The sequence below is a fragment of the Sapajus apella genome, unplaced genomic scaffold, assembly GCF_009761245.1.
Source record: "Sapajus apella isolate SASKATOON/1434 unplaced genomic scaffold, GSC_monkey_1.0 scaffold151, whole genome shotgun sequence".
In the NCBI taxonomy this organism is placed as follows: Eukaryota; Metazoa; Chordata; class Mammalia; order Primates; family Cebidae; genus Sapajus; species Sapajus apella.
Window position 1 is genome coordinate 286343 of NW_022437091.1, and position 22591 is coordinate 308933.

Consider the following 22591-nt stretch of genomic DNA (forward strand, 5'->3'; position numbering starts at 1 on the left):
GTGTGTGTGTGCGTGTGTGTGTGTGTGTGTGTGTGTGTGTATGTGGGGGAGAGAGAGAGAGAGAGAGAGAAAGAGAGAGAGACAAGAAGGAGGAGGAAGAGGAAAGATAAGGGGAGGGGCTTAGTGGTGAATTAGGGGCGTTAAAAAGAGCATCACTTTTTCTAATTGGTAAAACAGATTCTTTTTATGATTTTTAAGGTAGAAAAACTAGAAACATTCATTCTAGGTTCATTTTTTTTTTTTTGTAGAATTTAAAATTTAAATACTCAGTGAATCAGGGCAGAAAAGAATGATGAAATCCTTGACAGTTTTACTAGTGATCCTGTGGCTTCAGTTAAGCTGTGAGTTTTGGGCATCTCTATATAGGAAAACAATGTACAGTATTTGGAGTTATTGTATATTCTACATTTATAGGTAGAATCATGACTTTTTTTTTTCTAACTAAGGGAGAGTGGGGGCACCAGTGAAAAGAGGATTTAAATTCTGGGGAGTAAGCATTCATTGCCCAGCCGGTCTTCTCTGTCTGACCACTGTCTTTTTCACAGGGGTTTGGAGCCAACAGAAGGTGGAGCAGAATTCTGGACCCCTCAATATCCCAGAGGGAGTCATTGCCTCTCTCAACTGCACTTACAGTGACCGTTCTTCTCAGTCCTTTTACTGGTACAGGCAATATTCTGGGAAAAGCCCTGAGCTGCTGATGTCTATATACTCCAATGGTGATGAAGAAGTTGGAAGGTTTACAGCACAACTCAACAGAGCCAGCCAGTATGTTTCCCTGCTCATCAGAGACTCCCAGCTCAGTGACTCAGCCACCTACCTCTGTGCAGTAAGCACACAGTGCTCCCCAGACACCTGCAGTCTGTACCCAAACCTGCTGTGCCCGAGGAATGCCTGATATAGAGCTTAGACTGCAGGGTAGTGAAGTTCTCTTTGTTCTCTAGGTTCAAGTGGAAATTAAAAGTACTCTAGTATGGAGGATTAATTAATTAGGGAAGTATTTTCATAATTCTGAAAATAATTGAGACCCTAAAAAAATGAAAACAAAAATCTTGTTCTGGTTGAAATATCTTTTAGACTTGTGTTTCCACTCTGATTGATAAAAAAGGTAAACAAAAAGGTATGCATATTTACTTTACACATACATCACAGTCTATGCCATAACATCATTTTAAAAGTTTACTTCCTTTCTCCTTTTGTAAAACTTAAGGTATGATTGCTATACAAAAGGTGCACATATTTAATGTATACATCCTGGTGTTCAGTCTAGTTTTATGCCACTTCTTTATGAGATTGGTTTTATGATTTTTTAATTATATGTCAAGAAAATATTTTCACACAATGACAGATATTCTCTCATAGTTCCCAGGACACCTTCCATTTTTCCTTCTTTAGTTACTCAAAATGTTTGACAGTCATTGATTTGGGAATGCCACAGCAAAACAGAAATGCAAAGTGGTGAAAAAGTCATGAACAAATGATTTTGAAAATTCTCTAAGTCATAAATTCTTTTGGTTATAGAACCCTCACCTCATCTCCAGCCTCAGCTGCAGTACCACTCCTGATTTATATAAGGGTATATTTGGTGGATAGATGGAAGAGCTAGAGTCAGAGTAATTTGTTTTAACCAGTCAGAAGTGGTTAAAACTAGAAGTCTAGATAGCTGCAGTGACTAAATATTAGACAGGGTCTATATTGCCATTTTGGGGTAAAGTCTGAATTGAACTTAAAACTCCTGGCTTGAGCCTTGTAAAATAATATATTGATACCTATGTGTGTAAGTGTGTCTTGGAGATGATAGGGAGCATTAGCCCTCACCATAGCATGCCATATCCCTAGGCAGGGCATGGGAGCATGGAACAACCTAAAATTTATTGAGGAGGATCTCTGAGTAAGTATCTAAAAGAAGTCCAGACATCAAGGGGCTTTAGTATGGTGAGCAAAGACCTGTAAAAATCAGTTGCCAAAGACCATATGGCATTGAGAAGGTTTCAGCAAATGTTGGTCAGGAGAGCTGGAAATGCTAAAGAGCATATAAAGGACTCCCTCCTCTGACCACCTGGCACTATAGATTTGTCCTGCAAGGTATGCCAAGTCCAGGAAAAATATTTGTTTTCTAATGAAAATAATGCTGTTTAGTATATTGAATTATAGAAAAAAGCTTGAAAAGTCACATTTATTGTAAAACCAAATTTGTGGTCTGTTAGTCATGACATTGTTTATGTAGTACAGGAGGTGGAAAAAATTTGGAAACGCCGTCTTGTGATTTCTGTTGAGCTAGTTTATGTAGTTACTAATGAAAGAGGCAAACCTGTCAACATTTGCTTCAAATTGTTAATCTGCAGAACCGAAGACTTTGAAGAAATATTGCCAAGTCATGTAAAAAAGGTTTGTAAGGCAGTGAGGATGATCAGAAAGTTGTACTGAAATCAAAATCAAAGTACTTGAATTTTAGTGCCACTTTTATCGTATGCCTTCAGGCACTCTGGCACTCTGGAAAGAACCTGGGCCGTGGTGCTCATTTGAATATCAATTATGTTCCTAATGGGCCATTTATATTAAGCTATACTATTATATATATTTCAGGATTGGACTCAGGATTAAATAAGATGAAATATTGTCTTGGGATAAGTTCATTAGAAGCAGAGCCTGAATTGGAAATTCTTTATCCATAATTGATTGAGGAAACCAGGTTGAGATGGGAAAAGGCTAAGCATAAACGTGCCAGCTAGTGGAGTCTTTATCCAGCCTGATCTCATGGGAGCTCTGGAACATGAATTGCATCACAAGATCGATCCTTTCCACACTTAGGCAAGGGGACCAGACTGCTGACCTATTGTGCACAAGAATAAAGTCGTCACTGGCTGTGGTGTTTCTTGGGGTCTAAGTATACTCCACTGGACAATGGTGACTCTCATTGGCAGAGGTTGATTTTCTAGGGAAAGGGGCAACTGTGAGCCAAGAGTAGCCAGAAGTTGTGATACCTTTCATCTTTTTATTACTTTTACCATTATGGATTCAAGTAATTATTTTTATACTTCTAAATTTTATTTCAGTGGGAATATTGGAAAGAGAGGAGGAGAATACATATGCTCAGTTAGGAATTTTGAATCAGGAGCACATCCTAGTAACATTTAAATTTTCAAGCTGGCTAAGTAATTTTGTCTTACACATAAAAAATCTATAGGGAGAATCAAGAAATAGATCAGAAGTGCAAGGGAAAACTGATTCCAGGCTGGCACGAGTGAATGGAGTACGCAGAAAAAAGAGACTTTGTTCTGACCTTGTGAAAGGAATACTTGTTGGCCAGATTCTCATTTTGCCTGAGATTTCTCTCCTTATTTGGCTTTTTCAATTTTAGGATCCAGTGATCTCTGTGATAAAATAAGTTGGATGAAGACAGCTTCTCATTCAAGAGTTTCATCTTATTAGGCTATAAGAGTTGACTGCTCCAGTTCAATACCACCTGTATCCCACCCACAGGGACTGCTGCTTGCCTAGCTCTGTTGAGTGTTCCTGTCAATGTCTCTCAAAGCTTCTATACCTCCCACAAGGTCCTCTCATTTCTTGTCTGCTGGTTACACTCCTCCCAACTTTACTGAGTTAACACAGGTTTATTTTTCTTTTCTTTTCCTATTTCTTCCCAGGATTATTTATTTGCTATATTTTCTTACACTTATCATTCCACTCAAGTTTCTCCATAGATGGGCCTCTATTAATGTTCTTTCTGGTGTGATATATCATAACATGGCATAATATATCAGTCTATAGGAGCATTGACAATTGGAACAGGACTCTTTTTAAACATGAAGTACCTAAGTTGTTTTTTCCTACAGTTACAGATATCAAAGTTGTCAAGGGGCCTCTTTCACATTTTCGTTTAACAAAAAAAATCTTGCCTTATTTGTTTGCCTTGATTAATTAATTAATGACATGTGATCCACACTGACTTTAAATATGAGTCTCTGATCTAACTTTTTTTTTAAAAAAATAATTGAATAAGGGAATAATCTTTTTCATTTATTGTAATGCTTACATTCAGAAACACAAGGCATATGAACTCAGCCCCGACTGGGCCAATTGATCACATCCCCTCTCCCTGATGAATGACTTCACAAAATAATATAGACTGTCTCAATGGTATTCCAAAGTCAAGAATGTTGTCTTCTGTGAATAATTGCTCAGTAAAATAAATTACTCTTCTATTTTTAAATAACTCTCATTTCTCATGTATCTAAGATTAAAACCATGTACTCTACAGAAGGTGACATCATCACACATTCGGGAAGAAAGAAACATTTTCTGTTGGTTTTAATATCGTGTCTCAAACGAGAAGCAAACCATTCACTTCCTTGGATCCGTGGTTTCGCCTGTGGCCTCCAGGGGGCGACGTTGCACTAAGGAGGCATTTATGTTTACTGCAGACCATTCTCATCCACTGAGCCTCCCTCCTGCAGCTGGCTGATGCAGCTCACTGCTGTCTGTGTAGATACGGAGCTGTGACGAGAACAAGAGGCCAGAAAGCATCCAGGCTCTTTAAGAGAAAACCTTTCTTTAACCGTTTTCGAAACTTTTCAAAGTCAGGGACTTGTCCAGTCCAACCTCCCCACTGCTCCTAGCTCCCGAGGCTCAGTGCTCTTGGCTTCTGTCCGCTCTGCTGAGGGTCCTGCAGCGTTGCTACTGCTCAGCCATGCTCCTGCTGCTCGTCCCAGTGCTCGCGGTGATTTTTGTCCTGGGTGAGTAGCATTCCATTCCTTTTCCTCCTTTTGTAAATGTGACTATGTTGTAATTGCCTCTAAATAGACACATCTTTTCTTAGAGAAGTCTGTGCTGCTTTTACTTACACAGTATTGGTGTTGCAGGAGGAACCAGAGCCCAGTCTGTGACCCAGCTTGACGGCCAGGTCACTGTCTCTGAAGGAGCCCCTGTGCTGCTGAAGTGCAACTATTCGTCGTCTGTTTCAGTGTATCCCTTCTGGTACGTGCGATACCCCAACCAAGGACTCCAGTTTCTCCTGAAGTATGTATCAGGACCCACCCTGGTTAAAGGCATCAAAGGTTTTGAGGCTGAAATGAAGAAGAGTGAAAGCTCTTTCCACCTGAAGAAATCCCCAGCCCATGTGAGCGATGCAGCCGAGTACTTCTGTGCTGTGAGTGACACAGTGCCTGAGACTGCAGGGGAGCTGAACACAAACCTCCTGAGATACTGAGACTTTCTGTGACTCAAGAACTCAACCTTGAAGTCTGTTTTATAATGTTAAATAGCCACTCAAAGTTTCTGATGCTTACTGATGTATGCTGTATCTTTTTCAACTATTTAGTTTTAAACTATGACTTTAAAGTGTGTTTCTGCATTGTGAAGTTTAGATAATTAAAATTGAATATAAATATCAAGTAGGTTGAATTTAAGTATATTTCGTTATTGTTTTTATGTTTCACCCATGTTCTTTTTTTTCTGACTCCTTTTAGGTTATTTAAATACTTTTAAATTCATCTTTTAATTATGAACTTTTTGGCTATATCTCTGTACTTTTTGAGTAGTTGCTCTGGAGACGGCAACGTACATGCCTAATTATCCAGGGTCTTCTGTGAGCAAATATCATGCCTCTTTATGTGAAATGTCGAAATCTTATACAATGTCTCTTGACCAACACTAAAGTTTGTTATTGTTGTTCATATACATTAGTTACATACATTGAAAACTTCATCAGGCCTGGCGCAGTGGCTCATGTTTATAATCCCAACACTTTGGGAGGCAGAGGCAGGAGGTTTGCTTGAACTCAGGAGTTTGAGACAAGCCTGGGCAACAAAGTGAGACCCCACCTCTATGAAATAAAAAAAATTAGCCGGGTACAGTGGCATTTATCTGTAGTCTCAACTACTCGGGAGATTGAGACTGTATGATAGCTTGAGCCTAGGAGTTCGAGGCTGCAGTTAGCTATGATCATGCCACTGTATTCCAGCCTAGGCAGTAGAGCGAGATCCTTGTTTCATTTTTTTTTTTTTAAATCACAATATACAGAAAACTTTACCATACAATGTTATAGTTTTTGCTTTCAACAATTATATGTGCTTTATACAATTTAAGGAGAAGAATAAGAAGTATTTTATACTTAACAGCTATTTATCATTTCTGGTATTCCTTTGTTCCTGAAGATTTGCCTTTTCCTCTGATACCAGGGGATATATCTGAAATTCCCTTCAAACTTAAAAACTTCCTTTAGGACTTCTTCTAGAGTAGATTTGCTGGGAACCATATTTTTCATTTGTTCATTATCTGAAAATATATTTTTAACTTGCCCTTTATTTCTGGAAGAGAGTTTTTACTGGGTCTGTAATTCTGTCAACACTCCCCCTGCCCCACCCCACTTTAAAGATGCCATTTCATTGTCTTTTGGACTCCATGCTTTCTGAACAGAAATCCATGGCCATTCAAGTTTGTCCTTCAATGATGTAATATATTGTTTTTCTCTAGCTGCTTCATATATAAGCTGTTTACACACACACAAACGAAAAATCATACAATCTTTTGTTGTTAGTTCATTTCTATTCAGAAACCTGTTTGGGTGTTTCAAATCTCAGGTCAGTTCCTGAACTCTCTGCTACCTTAGTTTTAATTTGTCCTTCATGGGCGCCACTCAGTGGGTAGTCTGTGCTTCTCTGTTTAAACAGGGGTGAACAGCTTCCATACACTGGAGCAGAGTCCTTCATTCCTGAGTATCCAGGAGGGAATGCACACGATTCTTAATTGTATTTATGAGGAGAGAATGTTCTTCAACTTCCATTGGTTCCTGCAGTTCTGGAAAAGAACTTGTGTCTTTGACCTTAATTCAATCAAGCCGTAAGAAGCAGGGAGACAAACATTTTAAAGAAGTGCTTGGAAAAGAGAAATTTTATAGTGTTTTGAATATGCTGGCTTCTTATCCCAGAGATCCAGGCACCCACTTCTGTGCTTTGTGGCACAGTGTCCCCAAGCACCTGCAGCCTGTACCACGACCTACAGCTGGGACCCTTGACACAGGCTTAGCCATACAGGTGGGAGTGAAGTTGTTGTCTTTATATGTAGAGAGAACTTTCTTTATAACCTCTGTCTCCAAACAGAACTGAAGGTAATACACCATCTGTCTTTTGTGATGAAGCTGAATTTATATTAAATTAAATTTCATTTTGTTATTATTGAAATTTCATTCCTCAGTGTAGATTGTGCTCTGCTGGTTCCAGGCCCGATTGCCCACAGATCCCTTCCACTGCTCTGTTCTTTATTGTAAAGGGACAGACCACTGTGGCACGGGCTCTGAGGCCAAGAGGCAAGTTTTCCCCACGCTGTACTCTGACCAACAGTATTTTACCCATCTGCTTGTAAATTCATGATGTTTCTTGTATTTGTATCATCTATATTATCATTTACTTAATTTAATATTAGATTAACTTTTATGTTGAGTAGACTTCAAAACTATGTAAAATATTATTTTAATGGACACTATCAGTGAAACCATATTTAATATAAACTATACATCTGATGTGCAGGCTATATTTGTTCCTGATACAAAGTAAAATGACATTACATGTATAACAACTTAAAAGACCGTCTATGTACTGCCTGTCATGACCTTCTATGTTAACCACAATTTAGAAAATACTGATCCAGCTCATGCCCCTCATTTAATAGATGAAAAAAGTAGAATCAACAGGGACAGCATCACTTATTCAAAGTATGAATGACAGAGAAATGGAAGCTAGGAGTGGAACACAGACATTCTGGCCCCTTGTCACTTGCTTCTTCCATGAAGGATGTAAAGCAGGATTCAGTGTTTGAAAAAAAGAAGTGATATGTTGTAATTTAAAACTAAATTATATTTTTATTACTTAATTATATGTTCATTAGAATAAATTAAGAGATATAAACATCCAGAAAAGGTAGAACACTCCTATAATTTCATAACCTAGAAATGATAGCTATTTGCATGGAGAAAAAATTTTGGTGCACATATAAAGCTATATTTTTGTATAAATGTGGTTTATATCAAGTTTATTAACATACTTTTAAATTTCAACTTTATATTTAGTATTTTCAACTCAGGAAGCATATATTGAGGGAAAAATTGTAAATTATTGCCTAGTTTCCATTATATAAATATGCTTTCTAAAAAAATCTTTTTTTTGTATTGTTTCTACTTATACAGTATTATAGACAATGTTTTTATTAACATCGTTAAAGTTGTAGCTTTAATGGAAGTGGAGTTTCTTGCGTAAAGAAAAACACATGATAACTGAATCCCTAATTTCCATGAAGCTATTTCTCACCAAACTTCAACAGTAATTTCAACAGTAGCGCATGATGATGCTGATTTTCCAATATTTTACCAATTGTAAACATTATTATTTTAAACTAGCTTCCATTTTGTTAAGTAAAAATTTCATTTTGTATTATTCTTTTCTTTTAACTTGTGATTTTATACCTTTTATTGTTAAAATAAATGAATAAAATGGGATAAGAACATCAGATTTCATCACGCAGAGTAAGTATCCCTTCATACGGTAACACGTATTTTTTGAAAGCGTGAAAAATACTGTTCTGGTCCAATCTACCTTCTAACTGGTCTCTTTTTTTCTGGAGGCAATTAATTATCTATGTCCTTGCTACTCAAAGTGTGAACCAACATTGTCTGAAATTGTGCTTATTCTCAGGATCCACCCCAGGCTGATTGAATTTTAATCTGCATTTTTTCCCCAAGATTTCCAGGCAATTCTACCACAGCAAAGTTTAAGAAGCACCCATCTGATGGGATGCCAGAATGATTTGTTAAAGTATAAATAAAGAGCTTTCTCCACTTGTCAAACATGCTTCAATATCTTTGTATTGCTCCTGGAAAAAAGTGTGGCTTTCAGGCTGAAAGGCTGAAATAAGCTATACATCTATATGTGCAGGCGATATTTGTTCCTGTTACAAATTAAAATAACATTACATGTATAACAATTTAAAAGGCCATCTGTGTACTGCCTATCATGACCTTCTATGTTAACCACAGTTTAGAAAATACTAATACTAATCCAGCTTATGCTCCTCATTTAATAATGAAAAATGTAGAATCAACAGGGACAGCATCACTTACTCAAGGCATAAATTACAGCAAAATGGAAGCTAGGAGTGTAACACAGGTATTCTGGCCCCCTATTGCTGCATAATAAATTGCCCCAAAGCTTAGTGGCTTAAGACAACAGCAACCATTTTTATTATTGCTCATGGTTTCTCTGGGTCAGGAATTTGGGAAGTGCTGAGCTGGGCAGTTCTGGCTGGGACTCTAATGCAGTTGCAGTTAGACTGTGGCTGGAGGCGGAACAACAGGGTACTGGGTAATGTGATGTTTCCAGTTTTGTTCTTTCTTTTGCTAAGGATTACTTTGGCTATTCAGGCTCTTTTCTGGTTCCATATGAATTTTAGGATGGTTTCTACTAATTCTGTGAAAAACGACACTGATAATTCGATAGGAATAGTGTTGAATCTGTAGATTCTTTGGGCAGTATGGACATTTTGATGACATTGATTCTTCCAATCTATGAGCATGAAATGTCTTTCTGTTTGTTCACGTGGTCTATGATTTCTTTCAGCTGTGTTTTGTAACTCTTATTTTAGGTATCTTTCACCTCCCTGGTTAGCTGTTCCTAGATAACATTTTTGTGTGGCTATAATGAATGGGATAGCATTCGTGATTTTGCTTTCAGCTTGGATGTTTTCGGTTTATAGAATGCTACTGATTCTTGTACATCGATTTCATATCGTGAAACTTTGCTGAAGACTTTTAAAAAATTAAATCGAGGAGGCTTTTAGCAGAGGCCATGGGATTTTCTAGGTAAAACATCATATGGTCTGAGAAGAAAGAGTTTGACTTCCACTCTTCCTATTTGGATGCCATTTATTTCATTCTCTTGCCTGAATGTTCTGGCTAGGATATCCAGTACTGTGTTAAATAAGAGTGGTGAGAGTGAGCATCTTTGTCATGTTTTGGTTCTCAAAGGGAATGCTTCCAGTTCTTGCTTGTTCAATATAATATTGGCTGTGGACTTGTCAAAGATGGCTCTTATTTTGACAGATTGTTACTATTTCGAAGTATGTTTCTTCAATGCCTACTTTGTTGAGGATTTTTAACCTGGAGGGATTTTGAATTTCATCAAATATTTTTTATGCCTATTGAGGTGATAATGTAGTTTTTTTAGTTCTGTTTATGTGATGAATCACATTTATTGATTTGTGTATGTTAAACTAACCTTGCATTTCAGAAATAAAGACTATTCAATTGTGTTGGATTAGTGGCAGGATTTGGTTTGCTAGTATTTTGTTTAGGACTTTTGCATGTATATTCACCAAGGATATTGGCCTGAAGTTTTCTTTTTTTTCTGTTGTGTCTCTTCTAGATTTTGGTATCAGAATAATGCTGGCCTCATAGTATGTGATAGTGCTGCAATAAACGTGAGGAGGCAGATATGCCTTCAATACACTGATTTCCTTTCCTTTGGATAAATACTCAATAGTTGGATTGCTGGATTGTATGGTACTTCTATTATTAGTTTTTTGAGAAATTTCCCTACTATTTTCCAGAGTGGCTGTACTAATTTACATTCCTACCAACAATGTTTGAGAGTTCCCTTTTCTATGCATCCTCATCACATCTATTACTTTTTATCTTTTTAATAATAGCCATTCTAATTGGGATAGGATGATATTTCATTGTGGTTTTGATTTGCACTTCCTTGATAATCAGTGATGTCAAGCATGTTTTAAATACTTATTGGCCATCTGTCTTCTTTTGAGAAATGTCAACTTAGATCTTCTGCCCATTTTAAAATGGGATTGTTTGACTTTCTTTTTCTTTTTTTGGTGTTGAGTTGTTTGAGAACTGTGTATCTTCTGAATTTAACTAAAGTGTCATTTTCACTTTTAACAGTTCACATAACATGAATCTGTAGTTTGAATACATATTTGATCACTTTTATGAGTCCTCAAGATGGCAGTGTCTTCTCAGGGACCCTGAGAAAAGCTTTCTTGTGCTCCTGTGGGGGGAGGAGAGGGAGGACACAGGTGCACGTGCAAGTGCACACACACACACACGAATGAGAAAGAGACAGAGGAAATATGAGGGAGGAGCTTAGTGATGGAGCAGAGGTTTTAAAAAGAAAAATGAGAAACGTCTGAGCTACATTTTTTTTTTTTTTTAGGGTTTAAGGTTTGAATCCTCAGTGAACCAGGGCAGAAAAGAATGATGAAATTCTTGAGAATTTTACTGGCGATCCTGCAGCTTCAGTTAAGCTGTGAGTTTTGGGCATCTCTATAGAAACATAATGTACATGTTCATTGTTTGCAATTATTGTCTATTCTAGGCCTGTGGGAAGAAACATGAGTGATTTTTTTCTCTAACAAAGTGAGACTGGGGAGAGTGGAGGACCTGTGAAAAGATAATTTAAATTCTTAGTGTGGGGACTAAGTGTCCACTACTCAATCTGTCTTCTCTGTCTGTCCACTGTCTTCTTCACAGGGGTTTGGAGCCAACAGAAGGAGGTGGAGCAGAATCCTGGACCCCTCAGTGTTCCAGAGGGAGCCATTGCCTCTCTCAGCTGCACTTACAGCAACCGTGCTTTTCAATACTTCATGTGGTACAGACAGTATTCCAGAAAAGGTCCTGAGTTGCTGATGTTGATATACTCCAGTGATAAAACAGAAGATGGAAGGTTTACAGCACAGCTCAATAAATCCAGCCAGTATACCTCCTTGTTCATCAGAGACTCCCAGCCCAGTGATTCAGCCACCTACTTCTGTGCAATGAGCACACAGTGCTCCCCAGACACCTGCAGTCTGTACCCAAACCTGATGTGCCTCAGGAATGCCTGATGTAGAGCTTAGACTGCAAGGCAATGAAGTTTGCTCTCTAGATGCAAATGAAAACTAAGAGTAGTCGTATTAAAGGTTTGATTGATTTGGGAAATATTTTCATAATTCTGAAAATAATTGAGAGCCCAAAGGAAAATGAAAGATGCCATTTGGTCTACTTGAAATGTTTTCTAGTCTTCTCTTTCCACTTAAGTTTAAAAATTTTTTTTTGGCTGGGCTTGGTGGCTCATGTCTGTAATCCCAACACTTTTGGAGGCAGAGGGAGGAGGATAACTTGAGCCCAGGAGTTTGAGACCAGCCTGGGCAAGATAGGGGGACCTTGTCTCAAAAAAAAAAGAAAAATCACCAGGAGTGGTGACATGCGCCTGGAGTCCCAGCAACTTGGCAGAGCGGAGGTGGGAGCCCGAGAGGTGGAGGCTGCAGTGAGCTGTGATCACATCACTGCACTCCAGCCTGGACGATGGAGTGAGACCCCGTCTCAGAAAACAAACAGAAACAAAATAGAAAACAACAACAAAACAAAATATTTTCATTGAGGTATCATTGACATACAGAAAGGTCCACATATTCACTTTATACAGACAAGACAATTATGCCATAAACATATATCATTTCTAAAAATTTGCTTCCTCCCTTGTTTTTTTTATTAAGTTATTATTGCTATACCAAAGGTGCACTTATTTAATGTATGCCCATTCTACTTTTATGCCACATCTTTACTTTACGAGATTGGTTTTATGATTCTTTTTATCAAGGACAAGAAAAAGATTTTTATATGGTAACAGATATGCTTTCATGGTTCCTAAAGTACTTTGTTCTTTCCCCAAGGCATTTGATAGACATTGCTTTAGGAATGAAACAGTAAAACAGAAATGCAAAGTGAAGAAAAATAATAATCAAACTACTCTAAAAATCCTATAAGTCATAATTTTTTTAGTTATAGAACCCTAACTCCATCTCCAGACTCAACTGCAACATCACTCCTGAATTATATAAAGGTACAACTGATGGATAGATGGAAGAACTAGAGTCAGAGGGCGAGAACTGTTTTAAAAAAAGTCTAATTAGTTGCACAGACTAAAGATTAGAGAGGGTCTATGTTGCTATTTTGGGATAAACTCTGAATCAAATTCAAAACTCCAAGCTTGAGTTTGATGGGACAGTTTGTTGATTCCTAAGTAACTGAGTGTGGCATGGAGATGGGAGGGAGCATTGGCTATAGTTACAGAGTACCTCATCTCCCCGGCAGGGCATGAGAGAACAGAAGGACTTAAACTTTTTTTGAGAAGGGTCTCTAAGTATCTAAAAGTGGTTCAAACACCAAGGGTCTTTGTTATGCTGAGTAAAGACCTGTATGAAATAAGATACCAAAGACCATATGGAATTGAGACTGCTTCAGCAAATGTTTGTCTGGAGAGTTGGAAACACTGAAGATCATATGAATGTCTCCATCCCCTGACTAGGATGCACCAGATTTGCCTCTCAATGTATGTCAAGCACAGGGAAAGTGTTTGTGGCCTAATAAAAGAAGGCCTTTTAGTAGATATTACTTTGAATTACAGGCAAAACATTTGAAAGTCACATGTATTGTAAAACTGAAGTTGTGGTCTGATAGGCATGACATTACTCATATAGTCCAGAAGTTGGGAAAAGCTTGGAAATGAAGAATAAAGATTTCTGTCCAGTTTTGTTGATAGTCACTGATGAAAAGGATGCAGCCAAGTCAGAAGTTGCTGCAATTTCTTACTCTGCAGAAGTGAAGATGATGACCAAATATTTCCCAGTCATGGAAGAAAGATTTAAAAAGCAGTGAGGAAGAGTAAACAGTTGTGCTAGAATCAAGATACTTAAATTTTAGTTTCAGCTTTATCATATGACCTTCTGGCTTCATGGCACTGTGGAAAGAACTCAGGCTGTGGTGCTGGTTTGAATAATGATTATGTTACTTATGGTCCTTTTCATATTAAGCTATAGTATTATGTATATTTCAGGACTGGTTTCAGGATTCAATAAGAAAATATTGTCTTGGGACAAGTTCCTTAAAAGCAAAGACTGCATATAGAATTCTTTTTCCATAATTTACTGGGGAAACCAGGTTGAGACAGGGAAATGTCTAAGCATGGACACGGTCTAGTGGGAGTCTTGATCCAGCCTGACCTCATGTGAGCTCTGGAGCATGAAATACATCACAGGGTTGATTCCTCCCACACTGAGGCAAGGGGACCAGACTGCTCTGACCTATTGTGGGTAAGAATAAAGTCGTCATTTGTTGTGCTGTTTCTTGGGGTAGAGGTATATGCTACTGTACAATGGTGACTCTCACTGGCCGAGGTTGAGTTTTCTAGGGAAAGGGACAACTGTGAGCCAAGAGTAGCCAACACTCGTAGAAGCTGGGGATGACTACACTGTCCTGGGGAAGGGAATCTATTATTAACATGGATCCTGCCTGGAATGTGTGCAGTATATAAGAAATAATAGACTTTGAGTGGAAGAAAGGATATTAGAGATTGAAGATCAACTTAATGAAATAAGGTGTAAAAACAAGATTAGAGAAATAAAAAGAATGAAAAGGAACAAACAATGTCTCCAAGAAATATGGGACTATGTGAAAAGACCAAACCTATGATTGATTGGTGTACCTGAAGTTGATGGGGCAAAAGGAATCAAGCTGGAAAACACACTTCAGGATATTAAACAGGAGAACTTCCCCAATCTAACAAGACAGGCCAACATTCAAATTCAGGAAATACAGAGGACACCATTAAGATAATCCTCAAGAAGAGCAACCCCAAGACACATAATCATCAGATTCTCCAAGATTGAAATGAAAGAATAAATGCTGAGGGCAGCCAGAGAGAAAGGTCAGGTTACCTATAAAGCGAAACCCATCAGACTAACAGCAGATCTCTTTACATAAACTCTAAAATCCAGAATAGAGTGGGGGCCAATATTCAGCATTCTTAAAGAAAATAATTTTTGGCCCAGAATTTCATATTTAGCCAAACTAAGCTTCATAAGCAAAGGAGAAATTAAATCTTTTACAGAGAAGCAAATGTTGGGGGACTTTGTCACCACCATGCCTACCTTACAAGAACTCCCTGAAAAAAACACTAAAAATAGAAGGAAAAACTGACACCAGCCATTGCAAAAACACACCAAAATATAGAGATCAAATGACATAAAGAAGCTGCATCAACTAATGCGCAAAATAACTGGCTAGCATCATGATGACCAGATCAAATTCACGCAATAATATTAACCTTAAATGCAAATGGACTAAATGCCCCAATTAAAAGATACAGACTGACAAATTGGATAAAGAGACAAGAACCATTGGTGTGCTGTATTCAGAGACCCATCTCATGTGCAAAGACACACATAGGCTCAAAATAAAGGGATGAAGAAATATTTACCAAGCAAATGGAAAGCAAAAAAAGCAGGGGTTGCAATCCTAGTCTCTAATAAAACAGACTTTAAACCAACAAAGATTAAAAGATACAGAAGGGCATTACATAATGGTAAATGGATCAATGCAACAAGAAGAGCTAACTATCCTAAATACATATGCACCCAATACAAGAACACCCAGATTCATAAAATAAGTTCTTAGAAACCTACAAAGAGACTTGGACTCCCACACACTAATAGCAGGATAATTTAACACTCCACTGTCAATATTAGACAGATCAATGCGACAGAAAATTAACAAGGATATTCAGGACTTGAACTCAGCTCTGAACCACGCAGACCTAACAGACATTTACAGAACTCTCCGCCCCACATCAACAGAATATAGATTCTTCTAAGCACCACATAGCACATACTCTACAATCAACCACATTAATTGGAAGTAAAACACTCCTCAGCAAATGCAAGAGAACGACAATCATAACAAACAGTCTCTCAGGCTGCAGTGCAATCAAATTAGAACTCAGGATTAAGAAACTCACTCAAAACTGCACAACTACATGGAAATTTAACAACCTGCTCCTGGATGGCTACTGTGAAAATAACAAAATTAAACCGGAAATAAATAAGTTCTATGAAACCAATGATAACAAAGAGATAACATACCAGAATCTCTAGGACACAGCTAAAAGAGTGTTGACAGGGAAATTTACAGCAGTAAATGCTCACATCAGAAAACAGGAAAGATCTAAAATTGACACCCTAACATCATGATTAAAAGAACTAGAGAAGCAACAGGGAACAAATTCAAGAGCTAGCAGAAGACAAGAAATAACTAAGATCAGAGCAGAACTGAATGAGATAGAAACATGAAAACCCCTTCAAAAAATCAATGAATCCAGGAGCTGTTTTTTTTTGTAAAGATTGACAAAATAAATGGACTGCTAGCCAGACTAATACAGAAGAAAAGACAGAAGAATCAAATAGATATAATAAAAATGATAAAGGGAAGATCACTACTGATCCCATAGAAATACAAACTACCATCAGAGAATACTATACACATCTCTATGCAAATAAACTAGGAAAATCTAGAAGAAATGGACAAATTCCTGAGCACATACACCCTCCTAAGACTAAACCAGGAAGAAGTTGAAACCCTGAGTAGACTAATAATAAGTTCTAAAATTGAGGCAGTAATAGTCTACCAACCCCCCCAAAAAAGCCCAGGACCAGATGAATTCACAAACAAATTCTACTAGAGGTACAAAGAAGAGCTGGTACCATTCCTTCTAAAACTATTCCAAAAGATAGAAAAAGAGGGACTCCTCCCTAATTCATTTTATGAGGCAAGCATCATTCTGATACCAAAACCTTGCAGAGACACAACAAAAAATGAAAAATTCAGGCCAATATCCCTGATGAACATTGATGCAAAAATCCTCAATATTCCCATCAATGATAGACTGGATAAAGAAAATGTGGCATATATACACCATGGAATACTACACAGCCACAAAAAGGATGCATTCATGTCCTTTGCAGGGACATGGATAAAGCTAGAAACCATCATTCTCAGCAAACTGACACAAGAACAGAGAACCAAACATCGAATGTTCTCACTCATAAGTGGGTGTTGAACAATGAGAACACATGGACACAGGGAGGAGAACATCAAACACTGGGGCCTGTTGGGGGGTGAGGGGCTAGGGGAGGGATAACAGGGGGTAGGTGGATAAGGGAGGGATAGCATTAGGAGAAATACCTAATGTAGATGATGGGGTGATGGATGCAGCAAACCACCGTGGCATGTGTATACATATGTAACAAACCTGCACGTTCTGCACATGTACCTCAAAACTTAAAGTATAATTTTAAAAATCCTCAATAAAACATTGGCAAACCGAACCCAGCAGCACATCAAAAAGGTTATCCACAACAATCAAGTCACCTTCATCCAAGGGATGCAAGGCTGGTTCAACATATGCAAATCAATAAATGTAATCCATCACATAAACAGAACCAATGACAAAACCATGTGACTATCTCATTAGATGCAGAAAGGGCCTTTGACAAAATTCAATAGCACCCCATACTAAAAACTCTCAATAAACTAGGTCTTGATGGAACATATCTCAAAATAATAACTATTTATGACAAACCCATAGCCAATAATCACACTGAATGGGCAAAGACTGGAAGCATTCCCTTTGAAAACCAGTACAAGACAAGGGTGTCCTCTCTCACCACTCCTATTCAACATAGTATTGGAAGTTCTGGCCAGGGCAATCAGGCAAGAGAAAGAAATAAAACATATTCAAATAGGAAGAGAGGAAGTCAAATTGTCTCTGCTTGCAAATGACATCACTGTATATTTAGAAAACCCCATCGTCTCACCCCCAAAACTCCTTAAGCTGATAAGGAACTTCAACAAAATCTCAGGATACAAAATCCATGTGGAAAAGTCACAAGCATTCCTATACACCAGCAAGAGACAAGCAGAGAGCCAAATCATGAGTGAACTCCCATTCACAATTGCTACAAAGGGAATAAAATACCTAGGAATACAACTTACAAGGACCTCTTCAAGGAGAACCACAAACTACTGCTCAAGAAAATAAGAGAGGACATAAACAAATGGAAAAAAAATTCATGCTCATGGATAGGAAGAATCAATATCATTAAAATGGCCATATTGCCCAAAGTAATTTATAGATTCAATGCTATTTGCATCACACTGCCAGTAACTTCCTTTTCAGAATTATAAAAACTACTTTAAATTTCATATGGAACCAAAAAAGAGCCCATATAATCAAGACAATCCTAAGCAAAAGCAAAAAAGCTGGAGACATCACACTACCTGACTTCAAACTATACTACAAGGCTATAGTAACCAAAATCTGGTACCAAAACAGATATATAGACCAATAGAACATAACACAGACCTCATAAATAACACCACAAATCTACAACCATCTGATCTTTGACAAAGCTGACAAAAACAAACAATGGGAAAAGGGGAAAGGATTCCCTATTTAATAAATGGTTCTGAGAAAACTGGCTAGCCATATGTAGTAAATTGAAACTGGACCCCTTTATTATACCTTACACAAAAAATAATTCAAGATGGATTAAAGCCTTAAATGTAAAACCCAAAACCATAAAAACTCTAGAAGTAAACCTAGGCAATGCCATTCAGGACATACACATGAGCAAAGACTTCATGACTAAAACACCAAAAGCAATGGCAACAAAAGCCAAATTAGACAAATGGAATCTAATTAAACTACAAAGCTTCCAAACAGCAAAAGAAACTATCATCAGAGTGAGCAGGCAACCTACAGAATGGGAGAAATTTTTTGCAAATTAGCCTATTTGACAAAGGGCTAATATCCAGAATCTACAAGGAACTTAAATTTACAAGAAAAAAACATCAAAAAGTGGGAGAAGGATATGAACAGACACTTCTCAAAAGACATTTATGTGGCCAAAAAACATATGAAAAAAAGCTCATCACCATGGGTCATTAGAGGAATGCAAATCAAAACCACAATGAGATACCATCTCACATCAGTTAGAATGGTGATTATTAAAAAATCAGAAAACAACAGCTGCTGGTGAGGCTGTGGAGAAATAGGAACACTTTTACACTGTTGGTGGAGTGCAAATTAGTTCAACCATTGTGGGACACAGTGTGGCGATTCCTCAAGGATCTAGAACCAGAAATACCATTTGACCCAGCAATCTCATTACTGGGTATATATACAAAGGATTATAAATCATTCTACTGTAAAGGCACATGCACACGTATGTTTATTGAAGCACTATTCACAATAGCAAAGACTTGGAACCAGCCCAAATGCCCATCGATGATAGAATGGTTGAAGAAAGAGTGGCCTATATACACCATGAAATACTATGCAGCCATAAAAAAGAATGAGTTCATGTTCTTTGCAGAGACACGGATGAAACTGGAAACCACAATTCTCAGCAAACTAACACAAGAATAGAAAACCAAACACTGCATGTTCTCACTCATAAGCAGGAGTTGAACTATGACAACACATGGACAAAGGGAGTGGAACATCACACACTGGGGCCTGTCAGGAGATGGGGAGCTAGGGGAGGGATAGCATTAGGATAAATACCTAATGTAGATGATGAGTTGATGGGTGCAGCAAACCACCATGACATCACACACCAGAGCCTCTTGGGGCGTTGGGAGGGAAGGGGAGGGAGAACATTAGAACAAACACCTAATGCATGTGTGGCTTAAAGCCTAGATGATGGGTTGATAGGTGCAGCAAATCGCCATGGCAGGTGTATACCTATGTAACAAAACTGCACGTTCTGCACATGTATCCCAGAACTTAAAGTAAAAATTTTTAAAAGGATATTAGGTAAAAACTAAGGAAATCTGAACAAAGTATGGACTTTAGTTAGTGATATGTACCCATATGGTTCATAAATTGTAAAAAATGTACCAGACTAATGTAAGATGCTAATAGTAGGGGAAACCAGGTATAGGGTCTATGGGAACTCCACTATATTTTCTACTTTTCTGTATATCTAAAACTGTTCTTAAAAATTTGTCTATTACAAATTATCTTTCTAAGAAAAATATAAATAATGGACTTTGTAATTATATTCTGAATTTTAATTTACTTCTCCATTTGAAGGATTTATACAGGTGGCCTTACTAATCTTGAAGAGTTGAAATAATGTAGGTTAAAATACTTGTTAACAGAAACCATCTAAATAAATATGAGAAATAAATATTAGAAAACATTATTAAAAGCAAAGATAGAATTTTTAAAGAATAATGACTAAGAAACCACTATATTATCTTGGTTCCTTTTGGGAATGATTAGATGACATTCTGTCCATCAGTGTCATTCCAGGTAGGAATGACACATTCTTTATGTTCATGTGTACCTAGTGTTTAGCTCCCACTTAGAGGTGAGAACATGCAGTATTTAGTTTTCTGTTTCTGCATTAATTCCTTTAGGATAATGGCCTCTAGCTGGATAATTTTTGCTGCGAAGGACATGATTTCATTTTTCTATGGTTGCATAGAAGTCTAGGGTGTATATGTGCCACATTTTCTTCATCCAATCTGACATTGATTGGCACCTGGGTTGATTCCATTTCTTTGCTATTGTGAATAATGCTGTGATGAATATATGTGTCTTTTGGTAGAAAAATTTACTTGCCTTTGGGTATATACCCAGTAATGGGATTGCTGGGTTGAATGTTAGCTCTGTTTTAAGTTCTTTGAGAAATCTCAAGACTAATCTCCACAGTGGCTAGACTAATTTATATTCCCACCAACAGTATGTAAGTGTTCCCTTTTTTCCACAGCCTAGTCAACATTTTTATTCTTTGACTTTTTAACAAAAGCCATACTGATTTGTGTGAGGTGGTATCTCATTGTGGTTTTGATTTACATTTCTCTGATGTTAAGTTATGAGCATTTTTTTCATGTTTGTTGGCTGTATATATATCTTCTTTTAAGAAGTCTCTGTTCATGTCCTTTGCCTGCATTTTAATGGGGTTACCTTTTGCTTGTTGATTTGTTAAAGTTACTTTTGTTTCTTTCTTTTTTGGAAAGACAGGGTCTCACTCTATCGCCCAGACTGGAGTGCAATAGCATGATCTTAGCTCACTGTATCCTTAAGTTCCTGGGCTCAAGGGCTCCTCCTGCTTTAGCCTACTGAGTAGCTATGACTACAGGCACATGCCACTACGCCCAGCTGATTTTTTTCTTTTCTTTTTTGCTAGAGCCAGATTCTTGCTACGTTACCAGAGCTAGTCTTTGACCCCTGGCTTCAAGCAATCTTCCAGTTTCAGCCACCCAAAGCGTGGGGATTACAGGCATAGCCACCACACCCAGCCTTTTACTTATAGATTCTGGATATAAGACTTTTGTTGGATACATAGTTTGCAAATAATTTCTGCCATTCTGTAGGTTGTCTGTCTACTAAATTGATAGTTTATTTTCCTGTGCACAAACTCGACATAGGTCACACTTGTCAAGTTTTGTTTTTGTTGCAATTGCTTTTCAGGACTTAGCCATAAATTTTTTGCCAATGCTGATGGCAAAAGGGTATTTTCTTGTTTTGTTTTTTTTCCCTAAGATTTTTATAGTTTTGGGTATTACAATTAAGTCTGTAGTCTATCTGGAATCAATTTTTGTGTATAGTGATGGGTTGGGGTCCAGCTTCATTCTTCTGCATATGGCTGGCCAGTTATCACCAGCACCATTTATTGACTAGGGAGTTTTTTCCCTATTTCTCCTTTTTGTTAACTTTGTCAAAAATCAGATGGTTATAGGTGCGTTACTTTATTTCAGAGTTTGCTGTTTTGTTCCATTGGTTTATGTGTTCATTTTTGTACCAATACTACACTGTTTTGGTTACTGTAGCCTTGTAGTGTAGTTTGAAGTTGGGTAGTATAATGCCTCTGACTTTGATAGGAATAGCATTGATAGGAATAGCGTTGAATCTGTAAATTGCTTTGAGTAGTATGGACATTTTAATGATATTAGTTCTCCTAATCCAGTGTATGCAATGTTTTTCCATTTATTTGCACCATCTCTGATTTCTCTTAGAAGTGTTTGTAGTTCTCTTTGTAGAGATCTTTCACCTCCTTGGTTAGCTGTATTCCTAGGTGTCTATTCTTTTTGTGTCTATTGCAAATGTAATTTCTTTATTTGGCTGTCATCTTGAACATTATTGATGTATAGAAGTGCTGTTGATTTTTGTAAATTGGTTTTGCATCCTGAAACTTCACTGAAGTCTTTTGTCAGGTCTAGGACCCTTTTGGTAGAACCTTTAGGGTTTTCTAGATATCAAATCATACTGTCAGCAGAGAGATAATTTGACTGCTTCTTTACCTATTTGAATGCATTTTATTTTTTTCTCTTGCCTGGTTGCTCTGGCTAGGACTTCCTGTACTATACTGAATAGGAGGACTGAGAGTAGGCATTCTTGTCTTGTTCTAGTTCTCAAGGGGAATGAGTCCAGCTTTTTCTCATTGAGTATGATGTTGGCTATGAGTTTGTCATAGGTGGCTCTTATTATTTTGTGATATGTTCCTTCGATGTTTAGTTTGTTGAGGGTCTTTATCTTAAAGTGCTATTGGATTTTATTGAAAGCTGACTCTTCATCTATTGACATGATCATATGGTTTTGCTTTTAATTCTATTTATGTGGTCAATAACATTTATTTATTGTCTATGTTGAACCAATCTTGCATCCCAGGAATGAAACCTACTTGATTTTGAATTAACTTTTTGATATTT

General features: G+C 37.5%; 3 gene segments (V, D, J or C); all 3 read left to right on the forward strand.

Annotated features, from left to right (window-relative positions):
- The first annotated feature begins 168 nt into the window (after positions 1-168).
- The window catches only part of LOC116541450, a 544521-nt gene continuing 522098 nt past the window's right edge, over positions 169-22591 (forward strand). Inside the window, 2 exon segments of the C gene segment in view lie at positions 169-341; positions 546-833. Of these exon segments, the coding sequence occupies positions 290-341; positions 546-833 (340 nt within the window).
- On the forward strand, positions 4346-5390 carry LOC116541468. The segment is given in 2 exon segments: positions 4346-4733; positions 4860-5390. Coding segments are annotated over 2 exon segments (393 nt in total).
- On the forward strand, positions 11155-11910 carry LOC116541462. The segment is given in 2 exon segments: positions 11155-11303; positions 11528-11910. Coding segments are annotated over 2 exon segments (405 nt in total).